Source organism: Vanellus vanellus (genome assembly GCF_965231255.1).
Source record: "Vanellus vanellus genome assembly, chromosome: 1".
NCBI lineage: Eukaryota > Metazoa > Chordata > Aves > Charadriiformes > Charadriidae > Vanellus > Vanellus vanellus.
The window spans coordinates 75,434,235-75,460,695 of record NC_138905.1 but is presented as its reverse complement, the minus strand read 5'-3'; the positions used below and the strand labels follow the sequence as shown (position 1 = coordinate 75,460,695).

Genomic DNA, 26,461 nt, shown 5'->3' with positions numbered 1-26,461 from the left:
ATTTCTCTTCTCCTTTTCCTCTGGTAGTATCTGGAGCGAGAAAGCCAGGTGTCAAAGATTTTTCATTCCATCTCCTTGTCCAAACTGTGTTTATTCCTCTTGTGTAGCCAGAGCCAGAAGGCTTCTGGCTGGCTTCAGACTCAGCATAGCATAACAAAATTTTGTCTTCTCTTCTGAGAAGCCTGGAGCTGACTCAGAGGACCATACCACCAGCTGAAGGAGATTTTTCTTCTGATTTGTGGAATAGATTTTTTTTCATTTCCATCTTTGTGCTTCCAGGTCCCCCTTGCCTACAAGTGATTGATATCTCCTCTGGCTGCAGAGTGAGGGTTAAACTAAGATTATGCCATTGATGGAAGATAGATACCATCTCTCATCTTCAGATCATAGCACAGAACAACTGGCAACTCCGAGGTCTCTGATCTTGGATTCTATGGTGGGATCTGGAGAAGTACGTGGCCCCAAACCCAAAAGATTCAGCCATGAAAATCTGCAGAACACAGAGCCTCTTAGAACCTCAGGTTCCTGCCTCTGATGGAGAGGTCTAATGGTCATAGTTGGTATTGCTGAAACAGTAGGGGCCTAATCTAGCTAGTGTGATAAAAACACATATAACCGTTAAACATGAGTCTGTAATTCTCTGCTTTTCCAAGATAGATGCTTTGGGGCATCTGTAACTGTGAGACTGAAGGGTGGTGGTTCTGGACCATGTCATTTACACTAAGCTGCATTAGTTCCTTAGTTACACGGTTAAATATTTTACTGGACGTTTAAGTGATATTTATGGATGTAGGCTGGTACAGCCAGAAAACCCTGAAGTAAATTAAAGGGAGAGTTAAATGTCATGGGAATAGCTATGAGGCACTCTTACGGACAGTGCTATCTGGCACTGTTCATTATTTATTTATGCCTTTTATGCAAAGGATGTATAACCATGTAATGTATTTATATATAAAAATGACTAGTATACATGCATGGGAATGAATGCGCTGGGCATTCATGAAATGTGCAACATGGTAACATGTGAGCTGAATGCTGCATTATTATAAACTAATTAATAGGATGAAAATCTGTATGTTCAATGAAAATGAAAGAAGGTGCCTTGCACACGATGAATGTCAATTACACCAAATAGAAACTAATTTTTAAAATATATATTATTTTTTTTTAATGACTGCTCGTTTATAGTCTCTTCAGAATGTGGCTTATTATATTAGAGAAATAAACAGCTCCTGCCAGGAATGTCTGTTATGTTTGCATGGATAGTGCCTAGCAGCAGACAGATGCTATCAATAGTGAATAATTAATAATAACTATGTAGTAAATAGATTAAGACTTTTCTAAAAATCTGTCTTCTCTTGAGGGATTACATTTGCAAGCTTCTCTGAGCTCCATGGCTTCATACAAGCCGATACTCTAAGCTGCCCTGCCAAAACAGCATCAGCACATTGCTAATTTGTAAGAGTCAGAGATCTTCTGCCTCACAACAATTTTTTGATAATTTGAAAACCTGATAATGTTTCCCCACAATTCCACACAGAGGTCAGTTCTGGTAGAGAAAAACCAGAGCAGTAAAAAACCAATGTGAAAATGATTGGGATGTTTGCATGGCAATGAAGAATTTGATTTACAGTTTTGTTTTCAGACTTTTTTTAGTACTCTTTTAGTTTTGCCTTTGAGAGGATTTATTTCCAGAGAAACTAAGGAGCTCTTTACATGCCATCATTGAATTCATATCAGAGCATTTACATAACATATTTTGATTTTAAATTAGGCTTTCAAAAGATACTACTTGAGGATATAAAATAGCAAATGTGCTGAATCCATTTTTGCTTTTAAACCCATTTTATGGGAGAATCTTTGCTCCAAAGAGGTTTTCACAAGTAGCAGTGTGGTTTCCCTAGATATTTTAGAACGGATTTCTATTGGCAGTATCGCACTGGGGACAGTAGGCCATAGTGCTTGCAAGGGAAACATACTCCAACTTTTGCCACTAGTTAATGGAAACATAATGAAAACATGACCCTTGTCCACAGCTTTTTAATGAAGGCAAGCGTTTCCCTCCAATACATTATATCTCCACTTGTGATAAAATGCCTACGTAGCTTGTGTAAAATGCGTGAGTGATGTTTCCTTCAGCTTCTCATGACATGTTAGCAGAATGGCATGTGAATGTATCGGCATCTTTTCACAGCAAAGCACAAGAGCCCATTGCTTTAGGAAGCGAAAAGAACATGATTAATCAAATCAAGCAATTTATTGTGTAAGAAGCTTGAAGAGACTTACTTGACCACATTTGAAATTGATGTCATCTGTATTTTAAGAAAACATAATTCAGTACAATTACTTTTTGCTGACAGAGGTTTTACGTATAATGAGACGCCAAGTCCTTTGGGCCATATTCATGTTGGTACTGATTGAATGGTCCTGATTGAAGTGTATTAATTTATAGCGGAGGTGTTCTGCTAGTTTACACTAACCTAAAAGGGGCTCATCCAAGCGCTAGAGAAGTCTTTGATAATACTTTCTTTCAGCTGAACGATACAGTTGGAAAAAGCAGGCATGCTCTTGCAAATGAAGAGCTTTTTGAGGTCCGCAATGAAACTGGAACTTATAAACACTTGAGACACCTATTTTGCATATCGATTTGCCTAACAAAGCAATGACCTCTCCCCTCAGACTTTGCCTTGCTTATGCCCTTGGCTTATCAGAGATATCCCAAACTTCTATAGGGCTGTCTGCCTTGCAGGAAATGCCGGTGGATCAGTGCATCCTCTTTGGTTTATACATGGCTAAAAATCCCACTGAGTGACTACCTCCCCCTTTCGGAGGTTCCCTGAGGCTAAAAGTTAGCGATGGAAAAGGCAGACATCTATTTCAAGCTCATTGCCTCGGCTCCTTCTGCAGACGCGGGTGAGAGACAGGCACCTCCAGCGGGTGAATCATCCCACTGACTGAGTGATGTGGATCTTTGCCTGGCATTGAAAAAAAGCTTGCTTTTGTTCTTGGAAACCTTTCTTCTGAACAGAACGGAAATGAACCTTGAGTTACTTGTACCGTATTCTTCCTCAGAAGAAAAGATCACGTGTGTGTTTTCGTATATAAGCACACACACATACAGAAAACATGCTATATGTGAAATGGCAAACTTATCCAGGTGTTTTTAAAAGGTCTCCTTAACAAAGCAAAGGAAGTTATAAGGGACTCTTTGAAATGACATATAATATTAATCTAAAACAAATTTGAAGTTACAAAAGAAATCAGCAACAAAGTCAGCAACTCAGCTCAGAATTAGAAGTCTTCACAGCCACTGACTTGATTTATTTCCTTTAAAAATAAAACCCCAAACCAACTTTCCTATTTGGTAACTGTATTGTTTGAAATGTCAAGTCCAAATAATTGTCATGCTCCCAAAATCCCTGAAGCGTAAATAACAATTAGCAGAACACAAGTGGTTCGGGCAAAGCTATTCTTAAGGAGATTCTCATCGTCTTGCAAGCTGCGATTGCCTGGAAAACATCATCAAAATAATTCATCTTAGATGAATCCCAGCATTCGCTATGCTAATGGAGATCCCCAGCAAAGTGAATGGATGGAGAGAGCTGTTTGAAGCACTGGATCTTGAGGGGGGAAGAGCTTCCCCTTGCTCCCTGTCAGCACTGTTGCTTTATGGCAGAGGCTTGTGGAGCTGCTTCAGGAACTACTTAAAACCCCTACGGTGTGTTTCCCAGCACATCTAAGTTTGGGCTCTGTAATAAACACAAAGGTTGTATGGGATATTTCTAGTTTAGAAGAAGGAGTAATGAGCAGCTAACTGTTATGAGTTTGATGAAAGGCCGCATAAAGGAAGGGAGCGGTCTCATCCGTGCCGGCCATTGGACTCGGCTCAAGGAGTGGGGAAGATAACCCACTGGTTGCAAGTCAAAGGTTGAGAAACACTGTTGTGGCTCCACAAGCAGTTGCACAAGCCCTTTCAGTGCTTAAAGGGGGCCTACAGGAAAGATGGGGAGGGACCCTTTGTCAGGGACTGTAGTGATAGGATGAGGAGTAATGGTTTTAAACTGAAAGAAGGTAGATTTAGATTAGATATTAGGAAGAAATTCGTTGCTGTGGGTGTGGTAAGGCACTGGAACAGGTTGCCCAGAGGAGCTGTGGATGCCCCATCCCTGGAGGTGTTCAAGGCCAGGCTGGATGGGGCTTTGAGCAACCTGGGCTAATGGGAGGTGTTCCTGTCCATGGCAGGGGGGTGGGACTGGATGATCTTTAAGGTCCCTCCCAAGTCTAACTATTCTATGATTCTATAATCCTGTGATTGTCAACAAGGCATCTTACTCCTATTTTTCTGCTTCTGTCACAGAAACACTAAACAGAAAAAGAAAGGCATATGAGATGAGAAATATAATTTAGGATTTCTCACAGGGATGATTTTCCTCTGTCCATAGTTAAATACATGTACACATGGCCAGTGTTTGCATTCAAAACTCCTTTGTAAAAGGAAGAACTTCTAGTTCTAGAGCATAATATCACAGTACTGAAAGCTTGCTTAGTTTAATGCTTGGAAAAAACCCAAAAACAACAACCCCAAAATATGATGACACTAGAGTGAGCGTCCCCCTGAAGAGGAGGGGTGTTAATGATAGAAAGCTAGAGAAAGCCAAGGGGGAAAGGAGAGTGAGTGCAGAGCTGTGTCAGAGAGGAAATGGAGCAGAGGGTACGGAGCTAAATCAGGAAGGAGTGGGAGGCCACAGGCAGAATAAGGAGCATTCAGGGATACAAGCAGGAGGGTAAGAGAATGTGGCAAGAGAGTAAGGGCTGACCGGCAGAAGAGGCAGTGTGACAAGAGTCAAAGAAGCAAAATCTCCGGGCTGATCTTTCTTTTATCATGTACGCGCCACAGCCTAAGGACACTGCTCATAAAGGGGACACATTTAAGACCCTTACATGAAATTAAGAGAAATTTCTTTCAAAGACTTTGTCCCTTTCTCACCCTTCTTAGTAACGAAACAGCTGTGCGGCTGTTGGGAACACCCTCTTCCATTAGAGGAAAACACAAAAAAGCAAAGTTCAGCCTCTGCCCTTGGTGAGTATATAACGTCATATGCACAGTGGCTATAATGAGAGCAAATCTGGTATGTCTCCAGCAGTTGGTTTATGTTTGCTTTCTCTCCTGGGATTTGTGTATGTTGAATAAGATTAATTACTTCAGGAATCAAATTGTGCTTTTAAACCTGCTGGGCAGCTGTGGGATATGCTACAATGATCATCAAGCCCTTTGATGAAGCAATTTTGATATAATACTAGGGCCAATATTCCTGCACGCCTCCATCAAAACGAATGAAGCATTTTTTCTCAGGTTTTTCGCAGCCCCTAAGATATTTTCTTTTCTATGTGTTTCAAGAGCAGTGTAAATTCTACAGCTCTGGAGGGATGGCTGAGCAAAGAAGGTGGTTCTTACTCCTGTAATGGCTCTGGGACAAATGTAAGAGGAAAGAGGTACTAGTTATTGGACCCTCTTAAGTACTTAAAGATCCCTGACACAATCCCAGGCCCATGGCAGCCATTTAACATAGTGGGAACCGGGATCTCGTTGAACTAGTTGTCACCACTTAAAATAAATCAGGATTGCATCGTCATCAAAGGCACACAGATAAACAAAGTCATGTGTACTTCATCTTCATACTGACTGAGTCTGACAGCAACGAATCCAATTAGCTTTTCACTGAAGACAATGAAATTAAATCAAGCATGATTTTGGCCTTTTGGCTCCAAAATCTGTGTAACAACATGCACTTCCGCTGTAAACATCTGCTTTATTTTTTTATTTTCTGTGTATGACAAAGTTCAACACAGGGAATTAATCCAGAAAAGAGCAAAAACTTTTCACAGCAGCAGACAGGGAAATCACAGAAGTACTTCCCCTCATAAAATGTTCAAGACTGAGGTTTTTTTTGTTTAGTTGTGTCACACAGCTTTTATTTCCAATAGTTAAAAGGGGGGGGGGGGAAGAAAAGGTAAACCACTGTATCCTTTTTACACTACTAGACTGAATGTAATTCCAATTCTAAGTCCTACGATTGCAAAATTCACCGCAGTTTTTATTGCCAAGTACTGTGCCTTATGTTCTTTTCATTACACTAGAAATAGGCTTAAGCCCACCTCGAGGTCTTCTTAAATCTGATAACAATAGATGAACAAGAATCACATTGACTAGTCCTAGTGAAGCTGATGTCTCAAACTCTGCCTTTGAAAGTGTCTGTGAAACTCCTTCTGGAGGTTTAGTGGCCATTGTGCAGTTGTCGTGGTTCAGAATCTACCCATATGCGTTAGTCAAGTGCAAGCAACCTTTTCAAAGCTGCATGATGCAAATATGTATCTAAATTCACCTAAATTCTTGAAGATACAGAAACAATTTGAAAATCATACCTTCTTGGACTAGATCTGATTTAGAGGTATGCCAGAAATGTGTAAAGGAAAAGAAAGGTTGTCCCAGGATAAAAAATAATGTGAAGGACTAAGGACATACAAAACAATTAGTGGTTGGCTAATTACATGGCATTTTAAGTAGAATATTTTAGTGGACATGTTTAAAAGATTGACTAATATCAATTTTATAAATTCAGATTATTTTTAATACAAAGTCTTAAGATAGTGTACAAAATTCCACTATAAGCCTATCAAAGCATGCTTAATTATAGGATGATTTACATCTTTGAAGAAAGTTTGCAGCACAAATATGGTTTTAGGAACTGGCTGTAGGGATAAGCCATCATTGCACTTAAAAATAGTACCGTGCCAACTACAGTGTGCAAACTAAAGTGAAGAACAGGAAGAATTTCCTTACTTCTGATAAAATTCCTTTCCCTCATTCACTGCTCCTCCACTACAACTTGAAGAGCAAAGTTTATGCCTTTGGAATGCAGCAGATTGCCCCAAGTGTTACAGGTTTGTATTTTTTTGTTGTTGTTAATTTTTCCCCTCTGGGGACAGAATGCTTCTGGGGATCTCTCATTTCCTTGACAAACTGCACGATTTGATTGCCGGTTCCAGCATAACATATGCAGTTTATAAGAGCAGCGCATTCTTTTGCTTTCTATAAAAGAAAAGAAAGTCACTACGGAAAATGCCAAATTGCCAGGAAATAAAAACTTCTGCCTCTGTGTGTGTGTGTGAAGTTTAATAACTTTTGAATGAAGTGACATTTTTATTGCTTTGAGGCATACATGTATTGCAATAGGTTTTATTATTTTGGAAGATGGAAGTGTGAAGAAAGATGCTCTAAAAAATAAAAGTGATGTTACATTGAATAGAAAATATTTGCATTGCATTTGTTTAAAAATAAGCTGTTAAAATGCATCACGTGATTCTTCACATGTCAGCCCGGACAAATGAAGCAAAGATGCCATCTTCTTGAGAAAGTAGGTTCTCGGGCGTATCATATTCTAAAATGGTCCCTCGCTTCATGACGATGACCAGGTCTGCCGTTAGGATGGTGTGAACCCGATGCTGCCGTAAAGAAAAGCATACGGAAGTTTTTGTTATGATAATTCTCACTGCAGTTCATTAAGGGGCCTAATGCAAGGCATACCAAGTTGGTGAAAGGCTATCCTTGTGGTGTTTGGAGTAGGTCCTTGTACTATATCTTTAATCTGAAGAGATCTCCAATTACTTTACAGCCTCTGGCACCAAGCCTGAAAATACTCAAGCACGCACTTCACTTTCGGTCTGCTAATTGCCATTATGGACAGCACAGCTGTTGGAATAAATCTTACGGCATCACTGACAAACATCTTCCCCTTTAGGAGATATGGGTGAGAAACATCCTGGGTATGCCTGCACCGTCAGCTGGCTTAGCGTCCCGCTCCGCTCCTTGGCCTCTGTACCCTGACTGTCTGCTCTGCGTCTAGCTGAGGGCACTCCCGGGCTGTCTCCTTCTGTAAATCAATTAGCTCCCCCTAAGATTAAATATGTGCGTGCTACAGGCAATAGTTCAGCCCCGTAGGCAACAGGAATGAAACCAGGTTGAGTTTGACTTCAATGCCTTATGAATACAGCCAGTCAGGTATAGACAGGATGGACTCTAAAAGCGTGATATTGCACTGAAGATCAGGGAATACTTTATGGAGTGGATTCCTCTAACATTATAGGTTCAATGTTAGCTGCCTGTCTAAGCTTTAGATAAATATAGTCAGCATAGACAGTCATGAAATTAAACAAACCCCGGAACCACACAATAAACACCTTCTTGCACTGTCATCTCAGAAGCTGTGCGGTAGGTAGAAAGGAAGCAGAGTGAAAGGAAACTAAAGAGGTAAAAATAACTACCAAAGAGCCAGAAGTCTCGCGAATAGTGTGGACTGAGAGAGTCTACTTGTGAGTCTTCACCAAAGTGGTGAACAGGCCGTCCTCTTTGAGGAGTAAGTTTGAGGCAGTGTCACATTCAACTAGAAAGCCCTCAGAAAGGACTAGGACAATATTGGCGTCCAAGATGTGAGATACGCGATGCTGGAAAAAAGAAAAGAAAAACAGGTGGGTGAAGGAAGGATCAGCCATGAATGAAGAGAGGAAGGAAATGAAGCCAACTCTGTGAGGAAAGCTAAATGTTAAAGTGTGCCATTTCGCTTGAGACGCTGACTTTGGAAAGGCAAAGCAAAAGAAAAATGAGATTTCAGTCAGAAGAACAATACTGAAAATTTGAATGGCAGGTAACTGGAGGAGAATACGCTTACTGCTAGCATCTTTTCAGCATTTACGCATCGGAGAACCTTAGAGCCTGTTGCAAATGAGCTAGGTTAAGTGGTTTGCTTGACACAAACTAGTCACTGACAGACTTGAAACCAGAGTCCAGGAGACGTAACTCTAATCTCTAACCGCAGGACTGGATTCCAGACAAAGCGAGGGAAACAGCTGTTGAAACACGTATTTATCTCATGGATAAAACATCTGTTTGTTGAGTAAGTCTGCCATCACAAGGTGGAGCAATATGTATGTGTGTACATGCATATGCATGTACACGTATGCACATACACGTGCATACCTGCACAGATATATGGAACTTTGGGGTACTAGAAATGGCAGGAAAACAGGAAAAAATATCATAAACCCTTAGTTGAACAGATATTCATTTTTGAGCAATTCCCATTGATTCCAACTTTTAAAATCTTTACCATAAAACCAAATTTCTATTCTGAAAGAAAAGATAACCCAACTTGAGAAACCACACCAACAAGCTTTTGAAATCTCAGCTCCTTTTATAAATTAGTGCCACAGTTGTAGACACTATACATGCATAGACTTTAGAGGCAAAATTCAAATCTAGATTTTGACTCAACTTTCGATAATGGTTTAACCCATGGGTCCAGTTTCAATTTTTTTTTGTGAGAATGACTTTACATTTTCTTGTAGACAGTGTAGATGCTTAAGGTCCCTGTGTTTGGTTCTTCAGATCTAAATGTTTTAATTTGACCCACTTGCAAGATAGCATTTACTGGAAAAGTTCAGGTCGATAGTATGTGTCTTGACTTATTCTAGTATCTGGATATATTCTGACCTTGTCTTTTAATTTTTTGATGTTTTTAGTTTTATGTAGTGATGTTTGACTGGTGAAAGGCAAGATTAACTGCCTGAGGAATGAGGAAAGAGAGCATTTGCTGCTGGTATCAGTACTTACCGCTATTGTTACAACTGTGCGGTCTGCAAAGGCAGTCATCACAACCTTCTGCAAAATGTTTTCCTGTCAAAGGAAAAGGCTTACTTCAGTTACTCCATCCTTTTACATTTTAACTCATATGTCGTCAAGCACATAAGAGAGGATTGTATTCCATACGATCTCTGATCTGTGCACCAGATTTTCAGTAACGAAATGCCGCACAGGGGATATTCTAAAACATTTCATTTTGTCTTTTTTCCCCTCACTATAGGCATCAGTTCCCAAAACACATCAACAGCAATGGCTGAAACCAAACACAAGAGAGAGGCAAAAAAAGCTGTCAGTTTTTTCTGCTAAAGAGATCTCAAGGCTGACATTTAGGGAAGATGATGCCTCCTCTCCTAGTAGATCCATGCATCGATAGTGCTAATTGCTATACTCACTGTGGCCATGTCAATAGATGCTGTGGCTTCATCCATGATGAGAATGCTACTCTTGCGGACGAAGGCTCGGGCCAGACAGAAGAGCTGCCTTTGCCCTACACTGAAGTTCTCTCCACCTTCTGTTACCATTGCATCTGTAATAAAATCAGTTACTTTGAATGCCGCACCACTGAAATGCTGTGCATTCATACAGTCAGGACCCACTGATTTTGGGCGCCGTGAAAGCTCTGGTTGTGCGCTGTTCCGGGGTCAAGCAAAATCCCTATAAAAGCCAAGAAGCATAATCTTGACTGAATACTGTAATGGAGTGATACCCAAAAGTGAGCACAGCTTCCTGGGAAAGGAGCAATATATTATTAAGCAAATAGTTGGCACAAATAGCTAGCAAATCTGCTAGGCTGCAGGATAATATCTTAGTAATACGAAATACACTTAATGTGGAAGGAAGTATGTGAGTTTCCTTCATGAACCAGATCTGAAATGATAAGCAAAATGCTCCGTCAGTGTTCTAGACAAGAGCTACAGCTCTGCTGGCAGAGCCAGATTCCGCTGAAGGAGGGGAGGTAAAACTGCTCTATTTTATGTCTTTGCTGACTAGTCACCCCACTATGATGCTGAGGTGCTCCAGGATTTTTCTGCAATGAGTGGAAAACCGGATTACTCTTCAGCTTCTTAATAAGAATGTTCTCTCTAGCATAGAGACAGAATATTCATTAGGTGCTTATCAACTCCTACATGATGGTTCCGAGCTTAAGATCCCATATATCTGTTTATATGTGTGTCAGTTCATACATGTGTAATTTCATTATTGGTCTGTGTTTCCAGAGACTTGGTTGAGACATACCAAGGCCTCCTGGCAATGACTTGACCATGTTCTTCAACTGAGCAATCTCCAAAGCTTCCCAGAGTCTATCATCAGTGCACTTGCATTCTGGATCCAAATTAAAGCTGCAAAGAAAACCATAACAGGAGTCTTGTTACTGCAATTACAGTTCATTCAGGTGTTCTGCAAAGGAACATTTTGGCATAGTGCGTGTCACTTGACTTTCCCTTGGACAAACTGTGTAGACAGATTGGACTGAGCTGGGAAGGTTCCTTCCCTTTTACATCCCTTCCTGTTCCACAGCGCCCATCATAAACACGCCGTGCAATGCTGCTTGTCACCCCCTGATGGCATACACCTACCGGATGGAGCCACTGAACAATATTGGATCCTGGAGAATAATAGAGAGTCGGGAACGGAGAGTGTGAAGAGGCAATTTGCTGATGTCTATTCCGTCAATCACTATCCTCCCTGTTTAAAACAACATGCAGAAGACACGTGAGGGAATTGCGCAAAGCGTGTGATCTGCAGGTAGCAGACAGAAAGAGAAAACAACTAGTTGGGGCTGGACTCCAATGAGGCAGCGCGCCTCTGCGATCTCGCAGCACCATTGTATAAACATCGGGAAGGTGAATGTATTCACGTTGTAACGCAAACCAGAGGGTACCCAGCTAATTAGTGATACTGTTGCCTTGCTCTTTGTTCACCCCCCCCCCCCCCCCCCCCCGCCCCGCCACTTTCCCTTGAAGGAAATAAGTGGCTCCCATGCTATGTGATTATTGATAGCACCAGAAGGATAGTTTATTATGGGGCAACCTGAGCTTTACAGCCAAACAGAGTGAGAACAAGAGCAACTTACATAATTAGCCACGTCCCGTGCCTTTCTCTGTTCTCCTTAACAGTTGCAGAAGATATTCAATTTGAGATTGTGCACAATTTCTTTTGCATAATATATGTATGTATCTGCAACCCCTACATCACATCATCATAGAATCATAGAATGGTTTAGGTTGGAAGGGACCTTGAATATCATTGAGATCCAACCCCCCTGCCATAGGCAGGGACACCTCCCACTAGACCAGGTTGCCCAAGGCCACGTCCAGCCTGGCCTTAAACACCTCCAGGGATGGGGCCTCAACAACCTCTCTGGGCAACCTGTTTCAGTGCCTCACCACCCTTAAAGTGAAAAATTTCTTCCTAATGTTCAATCTAAACCTGCCCTCTTCCAGTTTAAAGCCATTCCCCCTCGTCCTATCTACATGCCCCAGTAAAAAGTCCTTCCCCAGCTCTCCTGGGGAAGTACCCCTTTAGGTACTGGAAGGCCGGAATAAGATCTCCTCATCAGGAGCCAAAACTATCCTTCAAACTCTAGAAGGAATGGGGTAGCATTAACTTTTTAACAAGAGGCAGATCGCAAAAAGGATGTCCTACTCCAAGGCATTTTAATACCATTCATGCTGGTTCCTACAGCTCAGTTTCATTTGAGCATTTGGTTGTGAATTAGCCACATACTGTTCTGTTAACTTAAGATTACTGGAAGCTGTCACATTAATCACTCCTTAAACTAGTAGTTCATTCCCCGACAAGAAGTTGCTGCAACAGCTGGGATACTTGGTAAAGTAAGAGGATTTTTCCTTTTCTAGTCACTACTTCGGGTCAATGAGCATATGGATCTCATCTGAAAATCTGATTTATGATGTGCTGGGTGTGGCAACTGCTGATATTCAGGCAAGGGAGATGGGAGAAACGTACAGGAGAAACTGGTTGGCTGCTCTGTAAGTAGAAGAGGGTGAGAAGGGCAGAAGGAATCTCTTCCCTTGAATTCTCAAACAAAACTCAGGAACTACTGTCCCCACTGACTTTCCCTGGACACAGAAACTTCCTCTGGGTTATGGGGAAGGGGTGGGCCAGGGCAGGCTGAATGAGGGTATGGTGAGGGGTATTTTCATCAGGGTCACTTCTGCAGTTTCCCTGTGGATTACTTCTCTGGGCAGCTGCACTCAGACCTGGGAAATACCTAACATTGAGTTCATCAGTTCTCTCTCCCAACAGTGAGAACCTAACGGTGAACTGGCAAACACATGGATATTCAAAGCTCTGCATGTATGCCTCTTCTGTCGCTCCCAATTGTCATGATACTGCATTTTGTAGTTTAATCTATGTGGCTCTGTTTCGATGAAAGACTTAATCTCCACCTAGTTGGACTACCATTAGTCTTATGCTTTTATGAGAAGTTCAGAGGGACCAAGATTTCATCTGTAGGGTGCAAAGTCCAACTGTTTTCAGACTTTCAGAAAGTCTGAAACAGATCGTAAGACTTCAGCATGAGACATTGGTGGTTGCATAAACTTAAGCAATTCCTTTTCTTCACAAATAAGGACATGAGCGAGGGTTAGCAGGAGACGAGGTAGACTAATGAGAGAAAAAATATTATGGCATGCATTGGGAATAGGGAAATGCATTTTTGATAGAAGCCACGGCGTTCAAGGAAAAGAGAAGAGCAGATGAGGGGCCCTAAGGGGAAAAGTAAATTAGAGAGGAATTGGGAATTCAGGAAAGTAATGAGGGGCGGCCAAGCAAGACAGAAGAGAAAAGAGCTGGTTTGAAAAGAGGGCAAGAGAAGGGAAATACTAAAGGAGAAAAAAAGAAGTGAGAGTAGAGGAATAACATGGAACACATACAAATTCAAAGAAATAACAGAGTCATAAGGAACCAAGATGGACAACATGAATGAAATCTGGCTCCAGTAAAGTTACTCGAAATCTTGTTATGTAACTTTTATTAGAGCCAGGACTCCACCCAGAAGTGGACCAGCATAGAGGCCAAATATGGGTCTAGCTGAGAGAGAGATATACACAAAGGATAAACAGAGCTTGATTAGAAAAGACTTAGGCATTCCCATTGGGAAAAATCAGGGATACAGAAGGAACAGACAAAGAAAAGATACAGAAAGAAGATTAAAGTAGAAGGAAACCTAAAGGTGGCCATAAATATAACTATTATTTGTTTGCACTATTTATATAGCCAGGAACCCCGGTCATTAGTCAGAAACCTATTACCATAGATACATATAGGCACAGAACCACAACAAAAGCAAGTATTAGCTGCATTACTTAACCTCCCACATCCTACTGGGGCTTCCCTAGCAAATGTTCCATGTACAACGGCTAAATTAGAAGCATGGAAGTCTTTGAAACAAAAAAAAAAAATGACTTTCCAGTAGGTTTCCATACTCCTGCAACAGTACATACATATATGTATCATAAATGCCAGGGTGCATATTGCTGCATACCGGTTCATTCCAGTTAGCTGGGAGAGTGAAATGCTGCAAGAGTGAAAACACAGCAAAATGTTTCCAAAACCTCTAGTCAGTTTCTGCTGTAGTTGTGGGAAACCACAATAAAATAAAAAATAAATATCAAGGGAATGGACTTGTTAAATCCTAGTTTCTATTCTGCTAACATTTTGACAGCTATCATAAGTTAATGCAGTTATTCTTTAGGGAGAAATTTAGAGGCTCCAGAGAGTTGCATATTTTTTCCTCCTACTTAAAAAATGGCCTGTTTTTTTTTTTTTGTCAGAGCATACGCAAAAAAAATTTAAAAAAATATTAGAAGTGTAATCTGTGCGTAACATTTCCTGGAAGAACCAAGTGCTCCTCACAGTAGGACACTTTGTACTTTGAAGGATCAGGCATAACAAGCCCCACTCTAATCAAGTATCTTCCGAGCCAGAGAGCTGGGATATAAACTATCAAAAAGTCTCCGTACTTCTTCTCAAGAAATAAAGGGGGACCAGGTTAGGAGTGACCATGTAGTCCAGTGAAAACTAACCATCAAATATGTCCACCATTCTGAAGAACGCCAAAGACAGGGATGACTTGCCGCTGCCAGTACGACCACAGATCCCAACCTGCAAAAGAAAGCAAGATGTCACTTACTTATACAGGGAAGCTGTAAATCATACTTGCAGTCCTTCTGGGAAAGCTGGACTCGACTGGCCTACTGGTGAGAAGAAAGGTCCTTCCCAGTGGCCAGTGGCAGATGCCAGGGAAAAAACCAAAAGAGCATGGCAAGCACACTCCTATTTTCTACCTCTCAGCATCGTGAGGAGTTGTCCCAGGAACATTTTTGAAACTTCATCGTTTTGACCTGGACTCCAATGACACTATGTGCTGAAATGTGAAATATTCTTGCTTTTTCACTCAGTTCCAGTCTGGTGTTCATCTAATCTCATCTGGGCACCTAGGCTCACTCTATGCAAAGGCAGTGGACTTGGAAAGAAATGGGATTCTTGGAAGGAATTCCCAGCCAAGAATAAGATGTCATCAGTGAAAATTTCTTGATCCATGCCCAGGGACCTCAGAGAGGACCATCAATGTATATAGATGTCACTGCAAATTGTTATTCTTGCTGTTCTGCCACCTTAGGAAAGGAAACACACTAAGGAAGGATCTGCTCCAGAATGAGGATGATAGGCAATTGCTTGGCACAGTACCTTTTGTCCTGGTTTGATATATGCCTTAACGTGCTTAAGAACAGGCTTCAGGTTGTTCTCATATCGAACGCACAAATTTTCAATCTTGATTTCCCCTTCTTGGGGCCAGTCTTTTGGGACTTGAGAGGGATCTGAAATAGTTAACAGTAAAAAAAACCCAAAGGAATGCTATCAGAGGGTCACCTTTTATGACATTCCCCTTTCCCCCTCTCTCCTGCCTTGGCACCTTCCCGAAGCCACTCGAGAAATGGAGTCCTGGTTCCCTGCCGAGGGGGAGCTGGGAACTGCCTGGCAGGCAGGTTAGCACTTAGCTTCCAGATCTCAACACGTAAGACGAGAGGGCAAATGCCAAAATGGCTCTTGGCAGTGAAACGGGAAGAAGCCAAACGAGTAGAGAAGAATGTGGTGTCAGCGCAGTGTTAACATGTTCTGCGGTCAGTAACCGGCACAGGAAGGGCAGTGCAATGAAGGATGTTGTTACTGCCGTACAACATGAGCTGTTGACATTATCACAGCTCATATTTCATCTTAATTTGCAAATACACAGGCAGGTTTTGTCTCCAGACTAAGGGCTTGGCTTTCCAGGGAAGCTTGCTGACCTGCGAGTGTTTTGGCCTTGCACTTCAAGCACTTCCAAAATACCGAACAAAGCCAATTTGAAATAAGAGGAGTCCAAACAGCAACGTGCAGTTCAGGGAAGAGTTCCTGAGGTCTGATTGCCAACGCACCCCTGTCCTGTAGACCCCCTTTGCTGCAAAGCATGGGATTGTTAGTGCATTTCTAATTTGTGTCCATATTTGTGTTTTCTGAAGAGCTACGTGGACATTTTGTTCGTCCCATCTATAACTGTGCCCTGGTAGTTTCTGATTGTACTACAGGGCTGCGCTCTGTCTCCCTGGCATTTGGCAGGGGGGTTTAATGTTGAGTAGCGTGGGCTACATATCTCATAGCTGCTTTTGGCTATCCTTGTCACTTAGATCAGTGGAGTTCCTACATGTCAATGAGAACAGATTTTGGCCAAAGAGGCGTATACAGTTTACATGACTAAGTCTACCGTGCTTTCTCATTGCCGCATTAAACCTCCCAAAAATTAGAGTGCAGTACCCAAGTAGCCATCGTAGTTCTCCGACTCCATGTTCAGGAAGCTGTGTACTTTTTTTACCGCACCCATCTGCACCTCCAGATCAGCCAGATTCCTCACCACCCAGTTCAAATAGTTGGTTATCTGCATCACAAAATGAAAACAAGGACAAGGTTCAGCCTTCTGTCTGTTCATCTACCTGTTTGCGAATAAAGGTTGGATAAATTTGTAAGTCTTTGGCCTGACTCAGCACAGCGGGTCTCTTATTGACAGTACAACAGTTCAAGACTCAGTGCAACATCATCAAATACGCAATAAGCCTGTCATACTCCAACAGAAAAAAACCCTGACATAGTAATTTAGCGCTCAGTGTTCTCATCCTTGTTTTTTGAAGGAGAAATATGGAAAGGTTGTACCTACTGTCTGACAATGTGACTGATTAAGGGAATCTCTTGTTCTTGGCATCTAGTAATCAGAACTGAAAGGCATCTTCTTTAAACATAAAAAATCAAAACTGGAAGTAATGTTTGGAAATACTGCATTTTCTAATCTTTCAAAGACTGCAACTAAAGATTTGCAAATATACTTCAGAGATTTGATGGCCATTTCACCTCTGTTTCCTTCTGTGCCTATTTAGATAATTCATTTGTCTCTGTGGAAAATGTGAGGTTTTTTAGCATAGGGAATGTATGAGAAAAAATGTATTATCAGCTCAGTGGTATTTCCTTCTTGGTTTTTATTCCCATTTGTAATCAAAAGGATTTGATCAGTAGTAAAGGTATTACTTGTAGTAGATAATAGTTGATAATTAGTTGTCTAACAATACCCAGTAGCTTAGAGAAACTGATCTCTAGGCAGGACTGACTATTTAAGGCTGAAAATTGTAAAGCAATTTCCTAAACATTCCTAAGTCTTTATTTAGGTGCTCATATAAAAAAAAAAAACAACTCATCTTATTATGAACAGTTGGTTGCCAAGCACCTTTAAAAATTGAGGTGCTTTCCATGCCTGAATAAAGGATTAGAAACTTAACTTAGGCAGTGAGAAAGAACATCCTATACACAAACTCATTAAGAGAAGGGTTTTGTCATTTATTTGGGGGATATTGCTGAATCTGCCAAATAAGAATTTATTATGAATAAATCACCCAGCCCTACTTCTTTTCCACTAACCTAATATCGATGCAATAGTCATACAGTAAATAATTTTCACTGGGATTCAGCAATAACACTTGTCATCAATCTAGAGGGTTTAATTGCTTGCTTTATCCTTAGGATAGAGTTATTCTAGGGGGTATTATTTTCTTTGTTGTTCAGAAACCCACTTATTCGGAGTCCAGTCTTTGAGTCAGGAGGTTATAGAAGAGGGTACGTTTGCAGATAAGCTAAACACGCTGCAGAACTGCTGTTGCGGAGTAGCAGGCTGCAATCGTAGATCTGGCAGAGTGGATAACAGAGCCTGGCATCCAAAAGGCTCTACCCATTATTCCAGCCTTCACGGCAGTTGTGCAAGGGAGTTGGCTGTGTTTATACAAGGGGAGAGAATAAGCTTATGGATGTCTACTGTAAACCCAATGTTGGTACAAACAGTTTGCTCTCATCCACGTCCAAACATCGGGTCTCTTTTAGCTCCAAAGAGAAATGATTCAAAAACCTGTCAGGGGACGCAGGTAACGATCCAACTGCATTCCAAGTTTCATCAGTGTTATTGTGGGGCAGGACAGAGACAGGTAATCGCCTGGTGACTGCAGCATTTCTTCCTCTGCTGTGCCAGATTTCAGCAAAGGGCTAATTTGCACTAACGATCTGTTTGCAAATACAGACTAAATACAAAGAAGCCAAAGATGATGCAGACATCTTGGCGCTTCCAGATCTCTGCTAATGAAGCAGGATTACCAGGAATGTTTTCAGAGTGAAGTTGAAGCCCTGGGACTGATTCTCACTTGCTGGCAGATTCTCACAGTGCTGCAACAGCGGCATGAAGGGGATCTAAGGCCACCCTAAGGCAGCTGTTGAGAACTTTCTGTTGTAACCATGGGCTTGCCAGAGTTTACATGCAAAGCCAAATCTCAGTGTTAGACCCATATCCATATCCCTCCCTCATACCAGTGCCATAAAGCAGGCAGTTTTCTGCCATGTTAGCTATTATTTCAAAAATTCTTCCTGCCATTACCCTCATCCTACTTTTGTCCCCGCTCTTGTGGTTAATTCAGTGATATTTCTACTCTCTATGGTGATCGTACTCACTCTATGTTCATAATGCACTGCTTTCTTACTGCTACCTGTTATGACGAACCATGCCTACCAGCCCGAAAGGTCCCAGTCCCCAAATCCATTCAGAATTTCATGGACAATATTGAGCCTCTGAGTAGTTTCCTTCAAAAACTAGAACTGGCATTTCTGGTTCTTCAGCAATTATTTATTTGGTCTTTGGTTAAACATTACTCAGGTTATGACAGTCTGTGGGATAGTATTTTCTGGCAGGTTTTGCCATATACAGGCGGAATCAACACTGTGTTGTGCAAAACAGAGTGCACAGCAGGTCCTCTTACGCATTTTTAATTTTCCTGCTCTGCTTGGGAGCACGCAGGGCCTGGGAATGGTTGTTTTTTTTTCATTGGCTCATAAAAACTGAAGCATGTCCAAGTTGCCCTGAACTCTCTCAACTTTGGCTCGAATCCATTATTTGCAAGATTGTTTTTTTTCAAGATTAAGAAAACTGGAAGATAACTGAGTATATGTATTTTTAAAGATACCATAGAATTAACACGTTGGTCTGAAAGTTCTGACGCTTTGCCTTGGTACATACCGTCAGAGCGTACAGGAGACCTAGCCCCACAAACCCTGAGTTAGGTCCTTCAGTGATGGAAGTGACAGCCGCAGTCAGAACTATACAGGCACCGAGGTAATCCTGGAATGACAGAGAGGGCGAGAAAGATTCTAGACAATGTTAAACCGCAACAACAATGAAATTTCTTCAGATACAGAGCACATTTGATTTTCTAAGGATTATTTCTATAATGACACCTAGTCCTTAATTCTGGGTTGTTTTTCCTGGAAAAGGTTAGGGGTTTTGGTGCCCAACCTGAAACACTCTAAATGAACTTGCTGAACACAAGGGAAAAGGGCCAGCATTTTCTGCAAGTCCAGTTGGGCTGGGGTATCTTATTGTGGCCACCCCAAAAAGAGCAGGTATCAAAAAAATCTAATGACCACATAAAAAAAAAAAAACAATAAAAACATGATAATACTGACACCCCTAATTCCTACCGCTAAAACAAATCAGTTCCACTCTCTCCACTCCCCTTCGGGTCTTCTCAAACATGGTTTTGCCTCCCCAAAAAAGAGAAGTATCAGTGACTTCAGAAACTCCATGAAGAATTTTGGTAGAATTTATAAAGGTAACGCACATGTTTTATGGGCACAAGCGGGCAGACTGACTTAAAGCGTCTACATCATGCAATGGGACACTGTGGGTGGTGAAGGCATCCCCAAGCCTGCTATACACTCACAGCCCGCAGTGAAACACCCTGTGGGTGTTGGTAGTGTAGACTCTGAAAGCAGTGTAGCTGTGTAGTTGTGGTGCTGCAAACAAGTTACTAAGCCTTGCTCCTGCCACAGCACTTTGAGTTTTGGAGTGATTCCATGGTAGATACCTGACGGATCTCAGCTCTGTTGCATGGTGATGACTTGCTTTACAGAAATTGCTGTGTTAGAAAGATCTGACTTCTCAAAAGCTTTGCAGGCGCTTCAACCCATCTTCTTGATGTGTAGCTCAGTTTTGAAATGAATGCCACATGTGATCTCATGCAGTTGTCAAGGTGCCTGATTCATGAGACTGCTGGTATTCCCACTCTCCCACTGCTCCCTGCATTGTATTTACTTTGGATTACAGGGTTAGCATTTTCCATCCATTTTTTTCCCTCCTGTCTGATAATACCCTGCCTGGAGTCTTTCCCTCTGAGATTTAAAATGAGGACTGCCTAGTTCATCTGTCTTGTAAAAAGTATTGGTGAGCAGATGAAAGACTTGAACTTAACATCTACAGGGAAGTAGAAGCACAAGTCTCGAGTCTCCATCAGTGGTTGGGACTTCACAGTTGCTGTTAAATCCTACAAACTTTTGAGTGACCTTAATACCACTGTGCCATTCGGCAGAGCTAAACAAACTATTCCTTGGCAAGACCACATTATTTCTAATGCTATGATGAAGCAATGCATGTTCTTGGATCAAATTCATTCCGCGTGTAAGCAAGTCTAAGACTGTGAGACATTAACAGGCATTGCCACAGCTTATTCCAGGACTGGCTGCTGCTCTCTTATTTATCTGTCTTTGATTTGGAAGCAAGTTCAGCTTGATCTTGGACGCTGCAGGGAGCTGAAAGCTTCATGCAAAAGGGAAAGCTTTGCCATGGTAAGAAATGGGGCACAACTTTGTTGCTCTGGCAGCGTGCCAGGAAATGAAGGTGAGGATACAGCCTTTGATGTGAGGATTAATCCTGCCTGTTACTATTTGTGTCTAGCAGAATCAGGTCCCTGCTGTGTTTATTCACTGCTCTTTTAGTGTCAGATGAATAAGGAAATCACAGTGATTTTGCTTGCCTCCCTTTGCCTTGCAGATCAGGGAAGTTCCTCTTGTGATCCCCCTGGAGAGCCCCCGTGAAAGCCAGGAGCCTGTCTCGCCGGCAGTGGCTGTGTCGTGCCCTCCTGTCATCTGTTTTTCAGTTGGAGTCTAGTCCTGCCATCTTTCATGATATTGAACAGTAAAATCACAAACAGTATGGCCTCACAGCTGCAGGAAGGGCACTGCAAAGGAGGCGTTGAAATTACAGCTGCGGGCTTAAACCTGGTGCTGGAGAGATACCGCAGGACCTGGAAGCTCAGTGGCGCCTAAAACTACCCTGGCAGAATGATGGCAGAGTTCACAGAACTACTAGAAAGCCCTGCTCTGCTTTGAAAGTAGTTCCCGCTGCAGCAGGTCTGCAGATGCTGCACAGTAGTAGAGAAAGCCTTATTTCGAGTTATGTAAATGTTTGTTCTTGCACTCTCTTCAGACGCTAGACATCACAACAGCGAAAGATGAGGGGGACTTGTATTTTCTTACAACTGGCCAAGAAAGCTGAAAAAACCCTATGGGTTTAACATAAACAATCCTGATCTATTTTAAGGAACAGTGTGTATAATCTCATCGCGAGATTAATTCTCGTTATTATCTTCTCTGCATCAGGCAAAGTCTCTGTTTGCTTCCAAGGTTTCAAAACCGTGGCTGGGACTAAACTGAACGTACCGTCCTGACCTCCAGCCATCTGTTGGCAGCCGATAGAAATAAATAGGCAATGTTGTTTGTGTCCGTTAGTTCCAGCATACGTTGTTTAAATCGGGCTTCGTGCCTGCCAAGAGCAAAGTTGTTATATTACAACACATTACACACTCATACACAAAAGGATGAAGCATTAGACTCTTCTCTCCCTCCCCCCCAAACCAAAACCTTCTGCCTTTCTCTCTTTGCCAAACTTTGGGTTAAGAACTCTTCCCTAAGGACCCATACCTGCTGCCAGGGTTCTCCTTAGCCAGGCAGAGTGACACGTACAGTGGGGAGGAGTTTCTTCCACAGGCAATTACCTTGCACTAGGTTTTGGATCACAGCCTGTCCCCTAAAGGTGACTGCAATGCCAGCATCCTAGGGACAGGTTTTACTTCCCACTGCATATCCGCCATCGTAGCTGCGGACTGTGGCTGCTGCAGCCTTCCAGTCCTCTCCCAGGTGAGCGCTGCCGTGGCCCCTCGCTTCTTCCTCACAAGCAATAGCAGAGGGCTCACCTCTCAGCTTAAAATCTGATTTCAGATGCTACCTGGCCGGCTGCAGGAGTCTTCAACAGGAGTGACATCTCTAAGGCTTCAACTAATGTAGACTGTAGATTGATCAGTGGATCAATACCTTTCAGCTACTCAGCTGAGCTGTTTTCTCAGCCAGTCACCCATTGCCTAAGCAACTCAGACAGCTACAACGAGGGAGAGCCGTCAATCATTTCTGAATTACAAAAATGAGTGGCTTTACTTCAACTGTCACTTGCTTCTCTCCTTTCCCATGTAATGTCCTTCATGTTTAAAAAACGGTGCAAGGATGTCAGAGCACCTAAGAGCAGAGGTACGCTTTGGGAAGGAACGGGGAAATCTCTGTTGGTGCAAGCGTATTAAATTCATGGCACCTTGCAGTACTTTACGTATGACCTGCAGTCAGATGGAAACCATTTCGCTGTTTCACATTCTACTGTCTGCTGAACACCCTCACTTGAATAAACTAGCTGAGCTTCATTCAGCAGCTTATCATCTGTTTTAAATGGCCAGCTCTTCCATTTCGAAGTTTCAGGGCCCTGCTGTGAAGCACCTGTAACCTCTCTTCTGCCAGAAACGTCTTTCTCTTCCTCCTTTTCCCACTGATACTTTATTTCCCTCCGCACAGCTTGTAAACATGGCAAGCAACATCCCCAAAACAACAACTGGTAACAGTAATGACGTGGGGAGGAGCAAAGATGCACTGAATATTCTGCTCCTCTGCCTTCCTGGCAGCAAAACTCCTGTTTTCCTAATGGAAAATATGACATGCTCAATCTGTATCTTTTCATCCACGTCCAGCTCATCTTCTGGTCAGTTTTAGACTTTTATCCTGTCAGATGACAAACAGCAAAGGTCACTGAAATTGCGTTCTGATCCAACTGTGCTACTTTGCGGTAAGTTATGTGAGGAGCTGCTCTATTTTATCCTGGAACATACTGAACTCAAACTGCAGAGAATGACTAACAGGACTATTAGTAAATACGAGCTTGCTGACAAAAACCGCTGGAGACTTCAGGTTTGGTTGACAGTGGAGCACAGGCAGGGAAATGAAATGGCTTAGGTTAGCACCAGAGATACTGGAAAACCCAAGTGATGGTTACGATGCCTAGTCCTTCCCTAGGGCCGCCTTTTGCTCTCAGCCACCCAAGCCCACGTTGCCGTTTTGCAAGGTAAAGAAAAGTTGACCGACTCGACTCCTGACATGCTAAGCTCCTTCACCTTTCTCAGGAGACAGCGTGATGAAAGGCCCCTCTGAATGCCTCAAAAAGCACTCAGCATACATCAGCATCAGGCCTTAATTACGATTTACTGTTTCGATACATCGTTCTGGTTGATAAAGCTTGTTACAACATTTCATGCTGACCACTGGCTGACATCTCTTCAACACAGCAACGGTTTCGCTTGTCCTGCCACAGTCCTTACTGCAGCACTCTCAGCTAACAGCCTGGGTGTCCTAAAGCTAGCTTGAAGCGACAAAGCAGTCTTAAACTGATCAGATAGATGCGTAAATAGCATTGCAGTGAGGTCTGCACCTGTTCGAAATTCTACACTGTACAGACTGAGCGCAAGTTACGCTTACTGGGGGGCAACATCGAGCTGGCACTTTGACAGAGTCATGTCAGCTATAACGTGTGAATATACAAGGAGAATTTGGGCTATATTTCATGTAGTAAGTAGAGAAAAAAAAATATATGCATGGAAAGTTGGAAAAAGTGAATCTTCTAGAATGTGTTTTTTGATTTCGATTGACCAGGCTAGGTTTTAGACTGTGAAGTTCTGTTCTGTCGTAGTTTTCTTGGAAAGCCTCCCTTGCTGCATACTGACTTTCAGTTGGAGAGCACTATAATGATGTCTCCCTGCCTCAGAAGCGGATTAAATACAGAAATGACTCAGGGGCACTCGGATAGCACAGCTTGTGGGATACAGCAGGGGGTCTGAAGGAGTGGGGCCTGCGCCTTCCCAGCAAAGAAGAGCTTCCTGCTGTCCAAGCAAGGCACGGTTAAACCGGACACCTTAAAAGTTTAAATGCTATATCCTAAAGAAGTCATAATCTTTAATTCAGTGGAAAACCAAATTAGTGTGTTACTGAAAATACACACAAGTGTTTAGAGGCATGGCAAAGCAACAGGAAAACAAAGCCTCTTCCCTTTTTTGAGATGGCTTAATTAAAGTCCACCAAATGCAAGAAATTGCCCTCAGATGTGCTCCAGCCAAGCTGCACGGGCCAGAGCAAAGCCCAAGCCTCCCTCTAATCATTTGTTTCACAGACCTGAATGCTCTAATGGTGGTAAGGCCTTCAGCTGTCTCAGAGAAATGACAGAGCAAAGGTAGCTGGGTGCTGTCGTCAAGTTCCTGGAGGTCCCTGGGAGCATGAAAAACAACATCAGCCATTACAATGGAAACATCTCTGTCGAAATTTTACTGCATAATAGACAAGAACAGACTTTTTATGTATTGACATATTCTTTCCAGGATCACACAAAACAGTATTTCTGTAGTATAGAAAGACACTGACAGAGGAATATCACGTTTCTCTCTTGCCATAGGAGCCTTTGAATCGCCTCCCAGCCACCTCCACGATCTAGCTTTTGGTCACAGCCAAGCTGCTCTTTGTCCCACAGCAATAATGACATTATCCCATCTCTCTTGGATAAAAAACTGCTGTTCGTTTTAGCCAGATTATAATTACCTTTTATTCTCATTCTAATTTATTAATACAGCTAATATAATTAAATTCAGAGCAGCTGATTTTAAACTTTATAGCATGTTATTCGTGGCTCTTATATCAGGTATAAAATAGAGTTTGTGTATCTGCAAGTCTATCTATCTATTTTATTGCAACTGTATCAGCTAGCCTAAGAAAAAGGGTGCCTTTCCATATAAACTTTGCCTCATTTTGAGTATCTGTAAGTACTACAACATAAATATAACAGACTGTAGCAGACCTTCTATTTGTAGTGTTAACATAATCACAGTGGTTGAAATAGAGACAGCACTGACAGATAATATGAATGAGAAATTTCCTCAATTATTCAGCCACAGTGTATTCAGGACCTGCATGGTGCAATGATATTTGTCTAAAAAGTTCCAGTCTCCTGAAACATGAACGTTTTCTAAACCACAGAGACAAATACATCTTTCTGTAACACTCTGTCATTAGCATAGCTGCCAGTTGTATAAACAGAAGAGAGGGCAGATCATTAGATATTTAAACTCTTTATTAAAAATCTACTGTGTTTGCACACTGTATTGGATAGGGCAGGAGAAATAACTGCTTCATGATGCTGAATGTTATAGTATACACAACTGAATTTGCTGCTTATGTTTTGATGATAAATATGCTCTCTTTCAAATTTATGATGGAAAATACATAGACGTTTTTGAGAGATGTAATGGAAAATACAACAAAGAGTCAAAGTGCTGCAAGAAATACTGTAAATATTTGCATTTCTAAAAATTAGTGAAGCTTATATGCCTGGAAAGTAGTGCATGCAAGTAAGTTATAAATACAGGCTGAAGCTATTCCTTCATCCTACATTTCCCAAGACTATTTTTTTTTCTAGAAAGAAATTGGATTTATTAATTTTTATTGTGGATTGAAAGAACACAAGTCAACCCTGAAGTCAACCCTGGATGCTTTACAAGTGATTTAAAAGAGTTTAATTTAAACAGATTGAAAAACAAACAAACAAACAAACAAACAAAAAAAACCCACCCCCAAAACGCTTGCTGATACAGACTTTCCCAGAAAAATGTAAGGGAATAAAATGAATGAAGTAGTTATGGACTACAATTGCAGAGCCAATGGGGGTGTTGGGTGTATGTGTGCGCTGACCTACAGGGTTGATCAACTTCTCGCTAGGTTGCATGGTATGGCTATGGGTACAGCAGGTGGAAGAAACAGGTTTGGAGACAGATGGAGACTTTATGCTCACATACAAAATCACAGAGAGAAACTGTAGTATTTCCCTGAGGTCTAATGCATCAGTTTTTGCCTAGTCTTGTATATTTTAAGCAAGAAGTTTCAACAGTGTGCACTGCTATGTGTAGCAGGACAGGGGGACACTCAGAAGATCATAATGCATTTAAGAATGAAAACCAGGTCTCCTGATTCCTTAGCCACCCTGAGACCCGG

The 26,461-nt window shown here is 41.9% G+C and overlaps 1 protein-coding gene across 1 annotated transcript in view; it reads right to left on the bottom strand.

The window, feature by feature from the left end:
* Positions 1–5,802: 5,802 nt before the first annotated feature.
* The window catches only part of ABCC9 (ATP binding cassette subfamily C member 9), a 78,950-nt gene continuing 58,291 nt past the window's right edge, over positions 5,803–26,461 (bottom strand). The window contains exons 31-41 of the mRNA XM_082480582.1: positions 24,596–24,688; positions 21,776–21,878; positions 19,299–19,400; positions 16,514–16,634; positions 15,410–15,540; positions 14,746–14,824; positions 11,275–11,383; positions 10,934–11,037; positions 10,090–10,223; positions 9,668–9,730; positions 5,803–7,503 (exon numbers count right to left, since the gene is read on the bottom strand). Of these exons, the coding sequence (XP_082336708.1) occupies positions 7,366–7,503; positions 9,668–9,730; positions 10,090–10,223; positions 10,934–11,037; positions 11,275–11,383; positions 14,746–14,824; positions 15,410–15,540; positions 16,514–16,634; positions 19,299–19,400; positions 21,776–21,878; positions 24,596–24,688 (1,177 nt within the window). The 3' untranslated portion in view covers positions 5,803–7,365. The remainder of the gene's footprint in view (positions 7,504–9,667; positions 9,731–10,089; positions 10,224–10,933; positions 11,038–11,274; positions 11,384–14,745; positions 14,825–15,409; positions 15,541–16,513; positions 16,635–19,298; positions 19,401–21,775; positions 21,879–24,595; positions 24,689–26,461) is intronic.